Source organism: Miscanthus floridulus, chromosome 3, assembly GCF_019320115.1.
Source record: "Miscanthus floridulus cultivar M001 chromosome 3, ASM1932011v1, whole genome shotgun sequence".
NCBI classification, from domain to species: Eukaryota; Viridiplantae; Streptophyta; class Magnoliopsida; order Poales; family Poaceae; genus Miscanthus; species Miscanthus floridulus.
In genome coordinates this window covers 103,916,176-103,932,996 of record NC_089582.1, presented here as the reverse complement: position 1 = coordinate 103,932,996, position 16,821 = coordinate 103,916,176, and the positions used below count along the sequence as shown (strand labels likewise).

At 45.2% G+C, this 16,821-nt stretch overlaps 1 protein-coding gene across 1 annotated transcript; it reads right to left on the bottom strand.

Annotated features, from left to right (window-relative positions):
* Positions 1-3,345: 3,345 nt before the first annotated feature.
* Positions 3,346-8,973, bottom strand: LOC136546312 (guanine nucleotide-binding protein subunit gamma 4-like). Its single transcript, XM_066538289.1, has 5 exons — positions 8,378-8,973; positions 5,680-5,732; positions 4,937-4,981; positions 4,810-4,854; positions 3,346-4,592 (listed from the first exon to the last, which is right to left on the bottom strand). Exons 1-5 carry the CDS (start codon positions 8,507-8,509, stop codon positions 3,587-3,589), a joined length of 1,281 nt encoding a protein of 426 aa, XP_066394386.1. The 5' UTR covers positions 8,510-8,973; the 3' UTR covers positions 3,346-3,586.
* Positions 8,974-16,821: the final 7,848 nt, after the last annotated feature.

The window sequence follows — 16,821 nt, the reverse complement described above, 5'->3', positions numbered from 1 at the left end:
AACATATAGAATAGACTCTTGCAACATATGAAAACACTTGCAACATACCTCTAAAACATCTGAAACACTTAAAACATACACTTGCAACATGCACATTCAGCAAACCCTGGCAGGCGGGCAGGCGAGCGGAGCACTGCATAGCAGGATCAGGCGCTAGGAAGTGGGGCTCGGGATAGAGATGGCGACAGAGAGCGCTCAGGGCTCTCCGCATGGCCTCGGGGAGAAAGGAGGCATGGTGGGAGGAGGGTGCATGGGAGGCGGAGAGTGTGGCGTTGGGGGAACGATGTGGAGAGGAGCGGGGATGGGACGTAGAGGAATGCCGCCAGGAGCGTCGGCTCGGGGGTCGGTGCGGGCATCGTGATTGCGGCGACGCGGAGACTGCGCAACAAGCGATTGGGAGAGGAGGAAGAGAAATGCATCTATTCCGTTTTTTTAATGGACCGTGAGAGGGAGGAGGTCAGGCTGGTCCGCAGACCCAGGGAAGCACGTCCGGACAGATTCTGTAAAAGTAATTTTCTTATATCAACTATCAAGCATAGCAGGAGGTGCATTGTGACTTCTTCATTAAAATAGTTACAAAGAAAGTAAAATCATGGAAAAAGAAAAATTATAGTGGGTGCTTTGTGCTTCTTGGTCTTTAAACTATTTTTAGTGACAAGTTTTGTTCTATGGTTTTCAAGATTACCATATCACCTAAAAGTTTGGAACTGTTTACTAAATAGAGTCACAATCCGTAGCTCATAGGTTAGGAACTTACGATGCACATGATTAGGCATAGCTAGATAGACTGAAACACTCTACCCCTCAATTCCACTTTCAACACGTATCATAGTTCATAGACTTAAAAAGAGTGTATATTTAGTTTTATCCTAATAAAAACCATATTTTCTCTCTTCATAAATCTCTTGACATGTCATCATATTTTTTTATGTGGCATTTCATTTAGGCCTTTTTTGGCAGGGCATTTATTGTGCTTCTTCATCGGCTGAAGTCGTTTTTTTGGCAAGATGCCTAAGATACTAAATCATGGTTTTATCTAATCTCACCCTTTTTTCTAGAAACTATAACTCTGACAAAGAGGCTCTTAATGAGCTTAAAACCTCCAGTGAGAACGGTTTTAGAACCAAACACCCGCATCCCCATCCACCCAAAAGAAGAACGGTTGATTTATGTCTGTACAAAGACACTTTTATCTTGTCAAGGTTATTTCATAATCATTTGATTATAGCTAGCAAGTTGTTAGCTTGTTCACGGATTAAAGAGATAACACAATCAATATTTCCATAAATGTAAGAAAGAAGAAATATCTAAAGAAATAGTTTTCGGGCATGTTATTTCAGCCTCCGGGTGAGTAAATGGACAACTAAAATTGGCCTCGCAAAGTCGGGGAGAAAAAAGCAGCTCCCGCCATCGCACCGTCTTTTTTCTCTCCGATTCTGCCATGAAAAGAATAAGAGATGAGGAAATTTTATATCTAATTTGCTTAGAGTTTAGTTCAAATAAGTCTATCAACGAAATCAGATAATGTTCGGTCAGAATCTTGTTAGCCGTAATGATTTTGTTGGTTGCCACGACGAGATTACCGTTGCAGACGTCGATTTCATCGGCGAGAGACCAATTTGTGATCATTATGTATATGCAAGGAAGGAGTGCTCCTCAGCACTCCCCACAAGGACAATAATTTCATATCATCAATTCATGTTAATGGTCGCGGAGAGGAAATCATAAAGGGTTGGAGGTGACAAATCTGCAACCTTTGTGATTAATCATTGGATTCAACGTAAGACTACGCTTTGGCTTCAGTGTTCAATAAGGTTTTATTCTGAATTGAGAAAAAAAAACACTAGAGAAGAAGACAATAGAAAAAACTAAATAGAATATTATATTTTTTCAGTTTTTTTCGTATGTAATAAATTCAGAATCTATTGCGTTGAATTTTAATATAATTCTTCCTTCCCTTCAGCATTGTAATTCTGCTGTTCGTCAAGTACCCGAACGCAATGGGGTGCTTCATCGCGACACTGCCTACGGCGGTACGGCCCGACGCGGAATTCAAAACCTTGCTAACCCAACCCAAATGGCTACACGCACGCGAGTACGCACGGGCGCCTTTTCTCTCTAGTTTTTTTTTTTTTTTTTTTTGGCGATTCTTCTCTCTAGGTTGCTAGTACGGGGCTCCACTGACTAATGGGACTGCCGACTGCCAGCATGTTCGGGAGGCGTAAAGCACCGTGAATTATTTATTGTTGATTGGTTTGATGTGAGAAAAAAATACTATTTTTTATTAAAAATTTATGATTATTTACCAGTGGGCTGGACGACGTATTGACGTCACCGGCCAATGGGCTCGGGACTCGACGGAAGCGAACCGAGCAGGCGGCCGGTGGGGTGCGGCCGTTGCCCGTGGGGACTGGGGACTGACGGTGAGGTGCACCGCGCACCGCGCACCGTGCAGGCGAGGCCATTCAAGCCGTTGTTTCCTTGGATCACGATGATTCATCTGACTTAAGGGTGTTTGGTTATTTAGTTGCTTCTAAAATTTATATTACATCGAATATTTAGATATTAATAAGAGCATTAAATATAAATTAATTATAAAATCAATTACATAGATGAAGACTAATTTTTGAGACGAATTTTTTAAGTCTAATTAATCTGTCATTAGCACATGTTTATGTAGCAACACGTTGTCAAATCATGGACTAATTAGGCTTAAAAGATTCGTCTCGCAAATTAGTCACAAATTATGCAATTAGTTTCGTAATTAGTCTATATTTAATACTCCATGTATGTGTCCAAATATTCGATGTGACAGAAATTTTAAGAGTTCATGGAACCAAACAGCCCCTTAGCAGACATTTTTTTTGTGGGCAGATTTTTCACCTTTTTTTCTCTCTAGCAGACTTTTTTTTTTGCGGGCAGATTCATCTGATTCGAGTTCATGTCATAGTAAATCTGGAAATCTGTTAGAAACTTTATAATTTGGGGAGTGATTTATGAAGTTTGAGATTTGAAAAAAAAACGCTGAAAATTGCACGGCACTCAAACACATGCTTTATTAACATGGAAGCAACGCCAAAACCTTTGAATTGTACTACAAACCCGTTTGCCGCAATTCATGTTGCTAATTGACACGATGGTGTCAAATGAAAGCATCATTAAAATTTCACAAACACCAATAAGTACTCCACGTTGATTCCAATCCACCACTTGACATTGCCTACATATCATTAGGGTGTTTGGTTTAAAAATCAAACTATTCTAAATAAGTGATCCATCATAAGTCAATTCCCTCAAATGAAAAACCTAAATATAAGAAGTGATATGATTGTTTATGCAGATTGAAGTGGCCAAAAGGACAATTTCACTAAATCCTCCGAGAGTGGTGACGAGAAGTCATGAAGGTCAAAAGGCATCCGAATTTTATAGTACTTGATGACTATTGACGCTTCAATTTCTTCTGGTGATATGGGATTTCTTTACAGACAAGGACGCCACACCATATATCAAAGCACGAGCGAAACCAACGGCCATCTAAAATGGCACACGCAAAAAATAACAACCAAAGAAAACGTCTAGTTCAACCTCAACACGGGCATCCAGTGGCACAGCACGGATTGCGGCACCCAGAACATCGACACCCTTCTGTACAATTCCTGCAGGACCAAACGCACCCGCACGAGCACCCAGGGCAAGCCGGCTTCGGAACACTGCAGCATGACCTCCGGCAGCAGCTGCTGCCGTCTTCACCCTCACAGCACGACGACTGGCACTTGCAGCAGGACGGCGCCCCCTTGCAGCACGAGGACTGGCACTTGAAGCACTGCTTGCAGGAGCAGCACCCGAACAGGTTGGAGCACTTGAAGGACTTGAAGCAACCGAAGCAGCTTGAGCACGAGCAGCATGCCGGGAAGCTGCAACATTGCGCGCTGAAACAGCCGCAGCTTGGCTTGCAGTTGCAGCAGTCGGTGGGGCATGAGCAGCATTGCTTGCAACTGCCGCAGGGGTTGCAGCCGGAGCAGCGTGGGAGGCTGCAAGTGCAGCAGTTTGGGCTGCACTGGAGTTTGCAGCACGAGAGGGTCTTGAAGCAGCTGCAGCTCGGTTTCCACCATGAGCTGCAGTTCGGTTTGCAGCATGACAGACTGCAGCACGAGCTACAGTTTGGTCTGCAGCACGAGCTACAGTTTGGTCTGCAGGACGAGTTGCAGTTTGGTTTACAGCATGATGGATTGCAGGTGCAGCACGAACTACAGTTCGGGTTGCAACACGACAGATTGCAGCACGAGCTGCAGGATGGACATGATGGATTGCAAGTGCAGCACGAGCTACAGTTCGGGTTGCAACACGACAGATTGCAGCACGAGCTGCAGCTCGAACTACAGGATGGACAATCTGGCTTGCAGCATGATGTGTCACAGCATGAACAGCTGTTGGGCCCAAAGCAGGGCTTGTTGCATGATTTGCAGCTGGGCTTGCAGCATGACAGATCTGGGCATGAGCAGCAGGAGCAATCCAAGCAACAAGGTCTTTTGCAGTTGGGCAAGCAATGGCAGGAGCAGCAGAACCATGACACGCATATGCACAATTTTGATCTGCATGGAGGGAAAAACAGTAATATCAGCATCTTCAAATTGCAGAAATTCAATATGAAAATGAACAAATATGCGTTACATAGTAACCAAGAAGAAATACAGAAGGAGAAATTTTTGCTGATTCATCTAATGTATAAATTTTTGAGTTGAAATATTATCAAGATTATGATGCACCAGCCATACAATCACTGACAATAATAGGTAATGGAATGCATACCTGATCCACCAAAAAAGACGGCAAGATCTGTGCGTCGTCTTCTTTCTGAAAAATCAAAGGAAGTCAATTCATAATAGCATTTGTAGATGCTTCAAATTAATTATAACATCAAGTCTATAGGTCATACATCGGTAGTAGTGGGTCTTGCTTTGTACCAACAAACTCATTTACCCTGGAAGGTTTTAAATGAGAGAATGTTAGAAAAAAATATAAACAGAATGTGCTTCAAACAGTGAAGAAAACTATGCAACATAGCTGAAGTTTGGCCCTAAAAAAACCAGAGAATTATCATAACAGTGCACTACGAAATAATTCAGTAGGCAATAATTTAATAACCTTCCCAACTGCATATACATATGCACATTCCATTGGGAAAACAAATTTCAGTACAAGTGATGAATTCAGAACTTGGAGCTAAATACAGCATTAAGTAAATTTTGACTAACAACTATTAATTTTGAGTATTTGACCAAATGTAGTAAATATGGTAACCAAAATATTATCAGTTAGTACTTGAGGCCTCCAGGAAGTTGGAAGAAACATGCTGGAATGGATCACTAACTGAACCACAAGCTAAAAGAATGTGGACATTCAAAACCAAACCATGTACCAAACACTGTGATCTGAGTGGGGTTGTTTGGTGAATACTTATAAGTACATAGAAACAATAGCCTCCATAGACCATACTGACACAGAATTGGGTTAAGTACAATTAACGAATAACATTTTTTTGCGGCAAGATATAAGAAACAGAAAGGTGAAAAATTAGTGCAAAATAAAAAATCAATGTCATTTGACGTGAAACCAGGATTTCATCCTAAACATGACATTTGCAACAGATGCCAAGGAAAGAGTAACAACAGTGCATACTCTTTACAACTTCTAGAAACTGGTGGAACTCCTTCAAGTGATTGTAGCTCGTCCTGCAAAATCAGATTGCTGTCAAATAAATGCACTTCTTACTCGGTATGCTACTCGTGAAAGTGGTTTACATTCATTTTTTTTTTGTAAAAGTAGTACCAAGGAAGCATGGTTGCCAACTGTAAGCCTGATTACCTATGAGAAATAGTATGAAAGGAACACTAAACATTTGGAATTATGCATAGCTATGCATAATTATGCCTCAAACCAACAATATCTGATGTGTAGACTCGTTGTGCAAGACATTTTCAAAAGAGAATGAGGACAGTTTAACTAAAAGTGTTCTGTGGGAAAAATATATTATGTGGTGGCAAACACTGAAACCATCAAACCACTAGACAAACATTAGTTCACTAGCCGCTCCCAATGCTTCACCTTGGCGAGCCTGTTTGGGTGGCAGCCACAGGGTGCCATAACTAAGCTTAGGCATATGCCAAACTTGTGGCACACCTAAACTGTGGCAGAATATAACCATTTGGTTGGTTAAACTTAGTCAGGCTGTCGCAAATTGGATCAGGCAACCGTTTGGATCTCAGCCACATGAACTGCCAAAAGCTTGGCAAACTTCTCTGGCAACCGTTTGCTTTATGAGCATTGTTGAGCATAAGTAAAATAACCTTAATTTATCATGTGGTGAGCATTTTCGACATATTCAATAAGCATACACCATAAATCATGTGGCAAACTTCATTATTAAGCATTCAGCTGTTTTTAACACTCCGTTCACTTGGTCCAGTCATGTCCATGCAGCCTCAGTTGGGCCTTCTTTTTTGTCTATAAATGTTCAATAAACAATACATCTAATTCCTGTACAGAACAATAAGTGGTTATCTAATTGGGGAATAATTAACTTTTTACCATGTATCAAGTTCACTAAACATAACAGAGAGGACAGGAAACATCAAGGGACGTCGTGTTTTCTTTTGTTCAAAAAAGACCTAAATCCATCTCTCAGCCTTATCTCTTCATTTTCTTCTCTCCCGTTCACTTCTCTAATTCACCATCAGCAAAACACAAACCACTGACTGCCAACGACAACTACCTCCAGTGCTTTGGACATCCTATACTAGGAGTGGCCTGGGCATGTTTGGACGAACCAAATAGGGCCTACGTGAACCCGAGACATCCGACAGACCGATTTAAAAAGGTGGATTCTAGCCTCCAATACGGTGAGATAAGTAATTGACTAATAATGAGACTCCTGCTTTGCTGAGCTTGGAAAAGCAACTGAAGTTGCAAGAAGAGATAAAAAGAAGACCAAAGCACACTTGACCAGTAAATAAGTGCTTTAATCACCTGGACAGCGTCGCAAATCTCTGCTCCTTAAAGCAGAGCACGGCGTCAAAAAGACACTCGTTTCCCTTGATTAAAAAACACAAAATCTACTAGTTCAGAACATGGAAAGCCCCAAAACTGTGGCAGCCCAGACCATACTAAACATCAGTAGTACATGTACAGTACAGTACGGTACGCCGTGCGCCGCACCACTTTTGCCTCTGCAGTCTGCACGAACCTTATACGATTGTATACATAGATTATAAGATTTTTCTCTCGCGTTAAACCCGTCAGCGGTAAATAATCCACGATCAATGCCCGTGTGCGTGTCCTCGAAGGAAGAACTGGAGGAGCGGATGGAGGGGGACACGCCCACCCGCTGCTCCACGCGCAGCACTGACACGGGCAGCGCAGCGCGCCAGTGCAACTGGCCACTGCGGCACTGCCCATGCCATGCCATGCCCCCGTCCCCTCTTTTCTCCCAAGGAACCGAACCGCACGGCCCAAGAGGTACAGCCGCGGCACGCGGATGAAATCAGATGGAAACGGGCGGAAAAACTCCTCTCCTATTTTCGTTTCTATATTTTTAACGAAAACAGGATCAGATTCAGGAAAAAAACGAAATTAAAAACGGATGGAGATATATAAAAATACGGAAACAGATAAATACAGACAGAGAACCGAAAAAATAAGTTAAAATAACATGATTAAATATTCTTAATATACATGAACAAAGTCACAAAATAATATACATGCACAAAATTATCGATCCAATGTTTACTAGTATACCATGTGTTTAACATGCATAATTTGCAATGAGTAGGTTTATAAACGTATTAATTTCAGACATATCTCACATACATTAAAAACAGGATGAAAAACGAAATAAATACGGATCAATTTTGGATAAAAATAGGATCTCACGAAAACGGACATAAAAATCCTTTTCCCCACGAGTACGAAAACGGATCGAAGAAAGTAGAAAACGGAACGGATCGCGAGGCCATTTTCAACCTTACCCGAGAGGGCAACTGGGCAAAGCCTGTCGCGCCTCGGGTTTAACTGCGCTGCCGCGATACGCCGCCCTCCCCCCTCCGCATTAGGCTCTCATCCCCAAAACGAAGACGAAATAAATGGCGTGATTTCGAACTAACCTGCCCATTAAACTACTGCATCTCCCCGCGCTAGTACTACCACTAGTACTGGCCCCTTCTACACACTGCACTTGTTTCTTACTGGTGCTGGTGGTGATTTTTTGAAGGTTTTTAATTCGGGCAGGTCAAAGGAGGAGTCGACGAGAGAGCGTGGCCACCGAACCGACCGAAGGGGGACGAGACAGAAAGGAACGGAACTGCCGGCGTTGATGCCTCACCTTGAGGAAGTCGATCTCGCGGGTGAGGATCTGCAGCTCCAGGTGCAGCCGCCGGCGGCCGCACAGGTCCGGGTACCTCGGCGGCGACTTGGGCCGTGGCGGCTCCAGCACCACCGCTACCTCCTCCCCCATGGATGGACCTCACATGTACTGGCCGGATAGGCCTAGGCGGCTAGCAGGCAGAGACGCGGAGTACCTCCCACACCCGCCTACCGAGTCCTGGCCGGTGTTGGGGACTAGACTTACAAGCGGAATGTTGAGGAGGGAGTGGTGGCTGGCTGCTGCTGGTGGTATAAATCGCGGCGATGAGATGAGCAGGGGACAGCGGGCTGAGGCGGTGGGGGATATCGCACGTACGAGGCGGGGAGTGGTGGACACGCTCGTGTTTGCGCGCGCGCGACTGGAAGCAGGATGAGAGGAAGCAGAGGAGGCGGCGGGAGGACTGGATGAGGAAGCGAGGAGCAGGACGTCCCCATATACTGAGCGAGGGCGATGAGGAGGAGGGAGGGAGAGGATGGCTGCGCGGGCAATAATGGCAGAGAGGGGGGAGGCCTGGCGTGGCGCGTGGGGTTGAGAGAGAAACGGGAGAGAGTGGGGTTTAATGAGGGGGAAGGACGCTGTTGGGGTTTAATGGGTGGGCCTTTTTGACTGCGAGATGGGCCCCAGGCCCACAGGGCTCGGGGGTTAAGCTGGGGACGCCGTGGGGGCACGACGGATCGGTAGGATAGGATCACGGACTGCGTTTTGGTCTTTTTGCCGTTGGCCTCGGCGGGGATGGGTCCGGTACTCCGGTGGTTGGCGTGGGGTTTGCGAGGCTACCACCTCCCCGCTCATGAGCTCAACAGTGCAAAACCATGATGCGCGCGGCGTCGGTGAAATGAAATCATGCCGAGCGCCGACCGCGGCGAGGATCTGTTTACGAACTCCCACTTTTCTCGGAGGATTTCTGAACTAAAACAGGCCTGGATGGGTCACTCGTATCATCCGGCAGAGAAGCAAATGACCCTACCTGATGCAACAGCCCAACGTACTCGTATGAGATTGATGGCAGGTGGGCAGCTATGAGAATATCTGTCATGTTCGCTTGGCTGATAAGCTATGTCTTAAAGTATTGTTGGTTAATTTATTGTGAGAGAAAAATACTGTTCATTAACTGAAAAAGTACGGCTTATAAGCCAAGCTTTCCTTTTACGAAACGGGCACACATTATGATATCCAAAGTTTCATTGGCTCCGTTCGTTTCGCTGAAAAAACAAGCCGAAACACTGTTTCTACTTATTTGTTGTGAGAGAAAAATACTGTTTCGGCTGAAAAACCAATCTAAAAAGTACGAATTATAACACAAGCGAACGGAGCCATTATCTCTTGCCCGGATTCATAGCTAGATCGAATTGCAGTTTTTTTTACGGAGGAAAACTCTAATAAGTTATGAGCAATGTCACCGGGACATGGTACAGTGTCATGTTTCTCGTCTTGGAAAAGCGGAAACAGTCTCATCTCTGAAGTGAAAAAAGCTTTCTTAATAAAAAATATCGCGTTCCTTGATCCTTGTACAACGATTTAATCATTATGCAAACTTTGTGACTATGGTTGTGAGTCACATGTGAGATATTAGATCAACAATATTATGTTGGAGACCACGCCCGATAAAAGCATCTTCTTGTTTTAACAGGGAGAAAGATTACTTCTCTCTCAAGCTCTGTTGTGGTTGCACATCATTTTGAAAAAAAAAAAGAGAAACAGAATATGAGGCTTCAGTTGATAAAAACGGAACTAAGGACCTATTTACGATACCATGATTAATCATTAGTCATCTAAAATTTAGTTCTAGATCATCCAAATAGGTGCATTAATGAATAGACTTTTTTTTTGTTCGTATCCTAACTAGCAACTACATATTCAGCACCTAAACAAACATAAGATTAAACTTTAGGCACCTAGTAATAATTACTCTACCAACATAAGATTAAACTATCAAATTTATCCTAGGTGATACATACAGATACAGCCATACAGGCTCCATGCCGGTGACGTACCCTTGTCTATCTCACACGCAGCACAGTGAACTTGCTTCACCGTCCACGATAGTGCACAATTTTAATAGAGAGAATTCTTTCCTTGCCATCAAAACTTGTACCAATTCTTTAGTTGCCATAGAAAATTATAGAATTTCTTGGTTGCCATCAATTTTTAGTTTTTGACTCCTTACTTGCCATCACCGTTACATATCTGAGTTTTGTTTGCTTAACTGTCATCTATTTACATAATTTTATTCCTTAACTGCCATTGAGGAAACGGAGCGGTGTGAGTCGTTTTCACGTGGAAAGGTGATTTTCAGTTTTTGCCCCTGGCCAAATGAAAGCGCGAGCTCGCTCCCAGCTGGCAACGGCCGAAAAAAAAATCGCGCGTGGTCCCCGTCCCGGACCGATGCACGCCCGCAAGACCGCGCGGCCGGGCCTCGTCCCCGCCACCACGCGGCTGGCGGCTGGCCTCGTGCTACCGGGCCCCGTTGTCGCCACGCGGCGGGCCTCGTGCAACCGACCGGATGCCTCGCCTTGGCCCCCACCGACCGGCCCTCCTCTCTGCTTCTTCACTGGTTGGGCGCCTCCTCCCTTCAAGAGAGGAGTAAAATTGTCTTTTGCCATCCAGTCTAACAGAATGTGCATGCTGTTCACGGTGATAGCAAGGAAGGAATAAAAAAACTAAAAATTAATGGCAGCCAAGGGATGCTATAATTTTTATGGCAATAGGAACTGATATAAGTTTTGATGGTAACGAGGGAATTCTCTCCTTTTTATATAGACTAGAGACTTTGGTTCCACTTTTATAGAAAAAGCTTAAAGAAGTTTTGTTAGGGTTACCGGCTTACAAAGTCAAGAACTCTAAATCCAACCTAAAGGCTGCCACTCAGCTCTAAAAGCATCTCAAGAGTATCCAATATTTTATTTCAAAAACCATTAGTTTTACACCTCCTAAAAAATTATTGAAAAGAGTAAAGAAGGCCATCTCTAAGAATTTCTAATAATCCACTCCTAAAATATATAAGACAATTTTACATCAGGAATCCTATACTATTTTTAAATTAGCCTAATCACTTTTAAATATTATTTCTCTTTTGTACATTTGTACTAGGAACATTTTCCTACTCTTTATTCTGTCAATGTCCTTTCACCTTTAGATTGGCCGACAAACACGTCCGGAGAGAGAAGATACGCGCGACTCAGAAGCGCATAACTTTACGCGGAACATGATGACTTTTCCTGAGTTCTAAAGTATTAGGAGGATGGATTAGTAGTGGTTAAAGAAGAGTTTTTTCTCGTCTTACTGAAAACGAATTAGAAAGGGATTATTACGATCCAACACCAGATCACTTAGGCCATATTTAGTTCCAAAAACTTTTCCCAAAAAGTGGTACAGGAGCAATCACATCGAATCTTGCGATACGTGCATGGAGCATTAAACATAGACGAAAAAAAAAACTAATTGCACACTTTGGTTGGAAATCACGAGACGAACGTTTTGAGCCTAATTAGTCCATGATTGAATACTAATTGTCAAATAAAAACGAAAGTGCTACCGTAACCAAAATCCCAAACTCACCCAGCTAAACAAGGCCTTAGTCGGTAATATGAAGAAAAGATGGTCCCGAGTTTGAAACGACGGAGTTTACAATCTTCTGATCCTTCATTATATCTCCTAAACTTCCTAATGCACGTCTACTACGTCGGTCGTTCGGGCCCGCCGCCCGCACCGCAGCACCCAACACGATGAGTGCGCTGGTGCCCACGTCAGAGCGGTACTCCCCACTGACCTGGCAACGGGAAGAAAGCAGAGCAGCACGGGGCCTCGCGAGCCCGGGTGTCAGCAGCGCCCGTACCGCGGGCCGTACGGAATGTCTCCTCCCCGGCCCACGCGCACGTCGGGCGCTAGGCCCCACCGACTCAGATACTGTGGCGTGGCCCGCAGGAATTGAACAGCGCTCGGAGCCCCCCGATCCGGCGCGATCGCAACCGCGGGGCCGGCACCGCCACTGCTCGGGTTTTCAAAAAACAAAAGGAAAAACGGGCGACGTTTCAATGCGCTCTCGGGCGGCGCGCTTCAACCTCCGTTGCAGGACTGGCAGGGCTGCTGGCTGCTGCGACCCTGTGGAGTGCGGAGGAGCGCGGTGCAGCGCAGTAGCAGTAGTTGTGGTTGCTGCACATCCACAGCCGCACCTGCGCCCCGTTTCAATGCTCGTCACGCGCCGGATCTGCTGCCCCTGGCGCCGGGCCGGCCGCCGGCGAGGAGTCCTGGCTCCTGCGGTGCGCCGTGGAATTGGAACGGTGGAAGAACCGAGAGCTTGCCGCATGCCGCGTTCAGTGCGCTCACTTAGATCATCTTTTTCTTTCCAATTTTGTATCGTGTCGTGAGAAAATACCATACCAGTGGCATTTTCTCAAGACCCAATGGCTCGCACAGCATATACAATACAAACAGGCAGATTTTTTTTTAAAATTTTAACAATTTTTGAAAACTAATTTTAAATCTAACACTGCCTGTTTTTTTTAACTAACACTTTTGGCCGCGCCTATTGTCCTGACGCGGCCAAATGCCTGTGTCGCGCCATGCATGGTGGCACGGCAGAGGGCAGACGTGGCGGCGACCGGAATCGCTGACCGATGACGTGGCAGGATCTACCGCGCCATCGACCTTGGCGCGGCAGTGCCACGCCCTGATCCGTGGCGCGGCAGAGCCAAATGAAACCCCGCGGCCAGTCTCGCCTGCCCGAGCAGCAAGCCCGCCTGGCCGCCGCCCGCCCTGCGGTACCTGAACGGTTTAATCGGAACACGTCGCGCCGATAGTGGGAGTTATTCTAAGTATTGCTTGACGTAAAATCAATAGTGGATTTGTTTCTGTCTTTTGTTGATTTTTTTTACGACCGAATAGAGAATTTGATAAGCCAATGATATTTTTTCTGTCTTTCATAATACGGTTAACCACCATGTTAACTAAACGATTACAAAGAATTGGATCGGATTGAAACGAATATTTTTAAGGGAACTTATTTATTTGACTTTTTAGCTCCATATTGTAGGATCGGCGGCGACGCGATCATGGACCCCTGCTTCCTCGACCCCTCGCGTAAGACGCCGGCCACCGACGTCGAGATACCCTGTGACTGCAGGTTTCCGAACTAGTTGCTACTTAATCTCGCATGCAGTGATGCCACGACGCATTGAAACGAATATGAAGCAAATAAATAAAGTCCGTGCGTAAGTTGACAAGCTGCCATGTAACATTTTTATTGGTTTGACATAAGTTCAACATAACATAACCAACTAAGCCTGTAAGTTTTGAACGCCAATAATAGTTCGACCTAACAAACTAAGACCCAGGAGTGTAAGTATCCCTCGGACGTCTATGTCTCTTCGGATTTGTTGTCAACACATTGGGAGTGTAGCTAACATCGGTGTGGTCACGTCGCCGGTGCGTACGGCTCGTACCCTGTAAGTATATGATATGCACGATTACTTAGAATTCTTTATGATCGTTAGTTCATATAGCCTACGTATTTAAAGAAACTACCTTTGCTAGTACCTGTGAGGCTCCTTGGGTACCAAGCGGGGCACCACCTAGCTGAGACATGCCGATCTCGTCCTACGGCCAATCGTCCCACTGATCGTGCTGTCTGCGGAAGCCCGAGGGGTCGTCATCGTCGTCCTCGTCGTCCTCGGTTGCAGGGTCCTTCCCAACGCTATGATGTGATGGTGTACGCACCGCGAAAGTGGCACCTGTCACCGGCTGGGAAGAGTCGGCTGGTGTCCTCAAAGAGGTTGAAGACGTGCCACCCGACCACGCTGGGAGTGGCGGTTCCTCATAAGGAGTGTCCATGCAGCTCAGCTTTTGAGCTAGCTTCGTGCAGCTCTTCTTTACTTTCTGCATAAATAGACGTTAAAATTAGTGCATTTTCCAAACGCATATACACTAAAGAAATAATTTCGGAACAGACTAGTTTATGTTTACCTCTACAAAAGCCTCGTGAACGCCTGGCCCCTGCCCTCTAGACTCGTGAAGCTAGAACGTTGCTTTGTTGGACAGCCTCGACAATTGTGTCGCCTGGGTACAGAAATGCGTTTGAACAGTTTTAGTATACATACTTAATACCAAATGGATAACAAATTATACCATCCAAATATTGTCGACAGAATATCATCGGTAGTCCACTGAGGGATATCCCGCGATGGTAGATTTATCGGTGGGGGTGCGCGTGATCAGGAACCGGATGGTGACATAAGGCGCAGAGACAGCGATTTAGACAGGTTTGGGCCATCTGATCGATATAATACCCTACGTCATGCGTCTTTAGTGTATTGTATTGAGATGTATTGATAGATCTAGATGGATCGTGTCCGCTAGGGGACCCATGCCTCTCCTTATATAGTCTGGAGGGACATGGTTACAAGTAAAGTATCCTATTTGATACTATACAATGTCTTGCGGTGCACGCCGAGTAGCTGAAAGGTCCTAATGGCTAGAGGGAGGTGAATAGCCTAATAAAAATTTCTACAACAACACTTAACCAAATGGTTAGATAATTATGAGGCGAAGCAAGTGTTGCGCTAGCCTACTCAAAATGCAAGCCACCTACCATAATTCTAGTTTAGATGGTGTCAATTCACACAAGAGCAATGACACTACCCTATGTTAGTGTGCTCTCAAAGACTAACTAAAGAGCCATACCAACCAAGCATGCAAGCTCTCACAACTAGCTACACTAAAGAGCTTGTCAACTAGTTTGCGGTAAAGTAAAGAGAGTGATAAAGAGGGTTATACCACCGTGTAGATAAATGAACCAATCAATCACAAAGATGAATAACAATGATGACCAATCACCTCGGAATCAATAATGAACACAATGATTTTTATCGAGGTTCACTTGCTTGCCGGTAAGCTAGTCCTCGTTGTGGCGATACACTCACTTGGAGGTTCACGCGCTAATTGGCTTCACACGCCAAACCCTCAATAGGGTACCGCACAACCAACACAAGATGAGGATCACACAAGCCACGAGCAATCCACTAGAGTACCTTTTGGCGCTCCGCCGGGGAAAGGTCAAGAACCCCTCACAATCACCACGATCGGAGCCGGAGACAATCACCATCCTCCGCTCAACGATCCTCGCTGCTACAAGCCATCTAGGTGGCGGCAACCACCAAGAGTAACAAGCAAAATCCACAGCGAAACACGATCACTAAGTGCCTCTAGATGCAATCACTCAAGCAATGCACTTGGATCACTCCCAATCTCACTATGATGATGAATCAATGATGTAGATGAGTGGGAGTACTTTGGCTAGGCTCACAAGGTTGCTATGTCAATGAAAAATGACCAAAGATGTGAGCCACAGCCGGCCATGGGACTTATATAGAACCCCCTATAAAATAAAGCTGTTGTACCCCTTCACTAGGTACTCTGCGCTCTGACCGGATGCTCCGGTCCACTTGACCGGACCCTGGACCTAGCGTCCGGTCCACAGATGGACGCCATGCGTCATCGGCTTCAAACGCTGACCGGACGCTCTGGTAAAAACTGACCGGACGCTGGAACCTCAGTGTCCGGTCGAGTACAGTAAGGGTCGAAACCTGGTTTTCCTCGACCGGACGCATCCGGTCCACCTCGACCGGACACAGCCCAGCGTTCGGTGGTAAACCCTAGCCACTGTACCGACAGTCAACGCGACCGGACGCAGGCAGTCAGTGTCTGGTGCTTCTGGATCCAGCGTCCGGTCACTGGACCAACGCTGGCATCAGCTCTGTTCTCACTTCTATCTTCTCTACCCTTGCTCCAATGTGCCAACCACCAAAAATTTGTATCCGGCGCAATATAAAATAGGCATTCTATTTTCCTAAAAGCGCCGAATCCCAAACCCATCTCAACCCTGCAAACACCACCTCCTTTGTAGATGTGCCAACACCACCAAGTGTATCACCTTGTGCACAAGTGTTAGCATATTTTCACAAACAATTTCAAGGGTGTTAGCACTCCACTAGATCCTAAATGCATATGCAATGAGTTAGAGCATCTAGTGGCACTTTGATAACCGCATTCCGATACAAGTTTCACCCCTCTTAATAGTACGGCTATCAAACCTAAATGTAATCACACTCTCTAAGTGTCTTGATCACCAAAACAAAATAGCTCCTACAAGTTATACCTTTGCCTTGAGCTTTTTGTTTCTCTCTTTCTTCTTTTCAAGTTTAAGCCCTTGATCATCTCCATGCTATCACCATTGTCATGTTATGATCTTCATTTACTTCTCTACTTGAAGTGTGATACCTATCTCATGATCACTTGATGAACTAGGTTAGCACTTAGGGTTTCATCAATTCACCAAAACCAAACTAGAGCTCAACAGCGCCGTGCACGTCTTGATCTTGTGGGCCGGGCCACCTCTGATGGTGTAG

Excerpts from the sequence above, each read along its gene's own strand:
- LOC136546312 (XM_066538289.1), bottom strand. The coding sequence starts at position 8,509 with ATGGGGGAGGAGGTAGCGGTGGTGCTGGAGCCGCCACGGCCCAAGTCG. Across the intron at positions 5,733-8,377 it reads GCGAGATCGACTTCCTCAAG|GACGAGCTACAATCACTTGA; the intron begins GTGAGGCATCAA and ends CTGATTTTGCAG. Across the intron at positions 4,855-4,936 it reads CAAGACCCACTACTACCGAT|AAAGAAGACGACGCACAGAT; the intron begins GTATGACCTATA and ends TTGATTTTTCAG.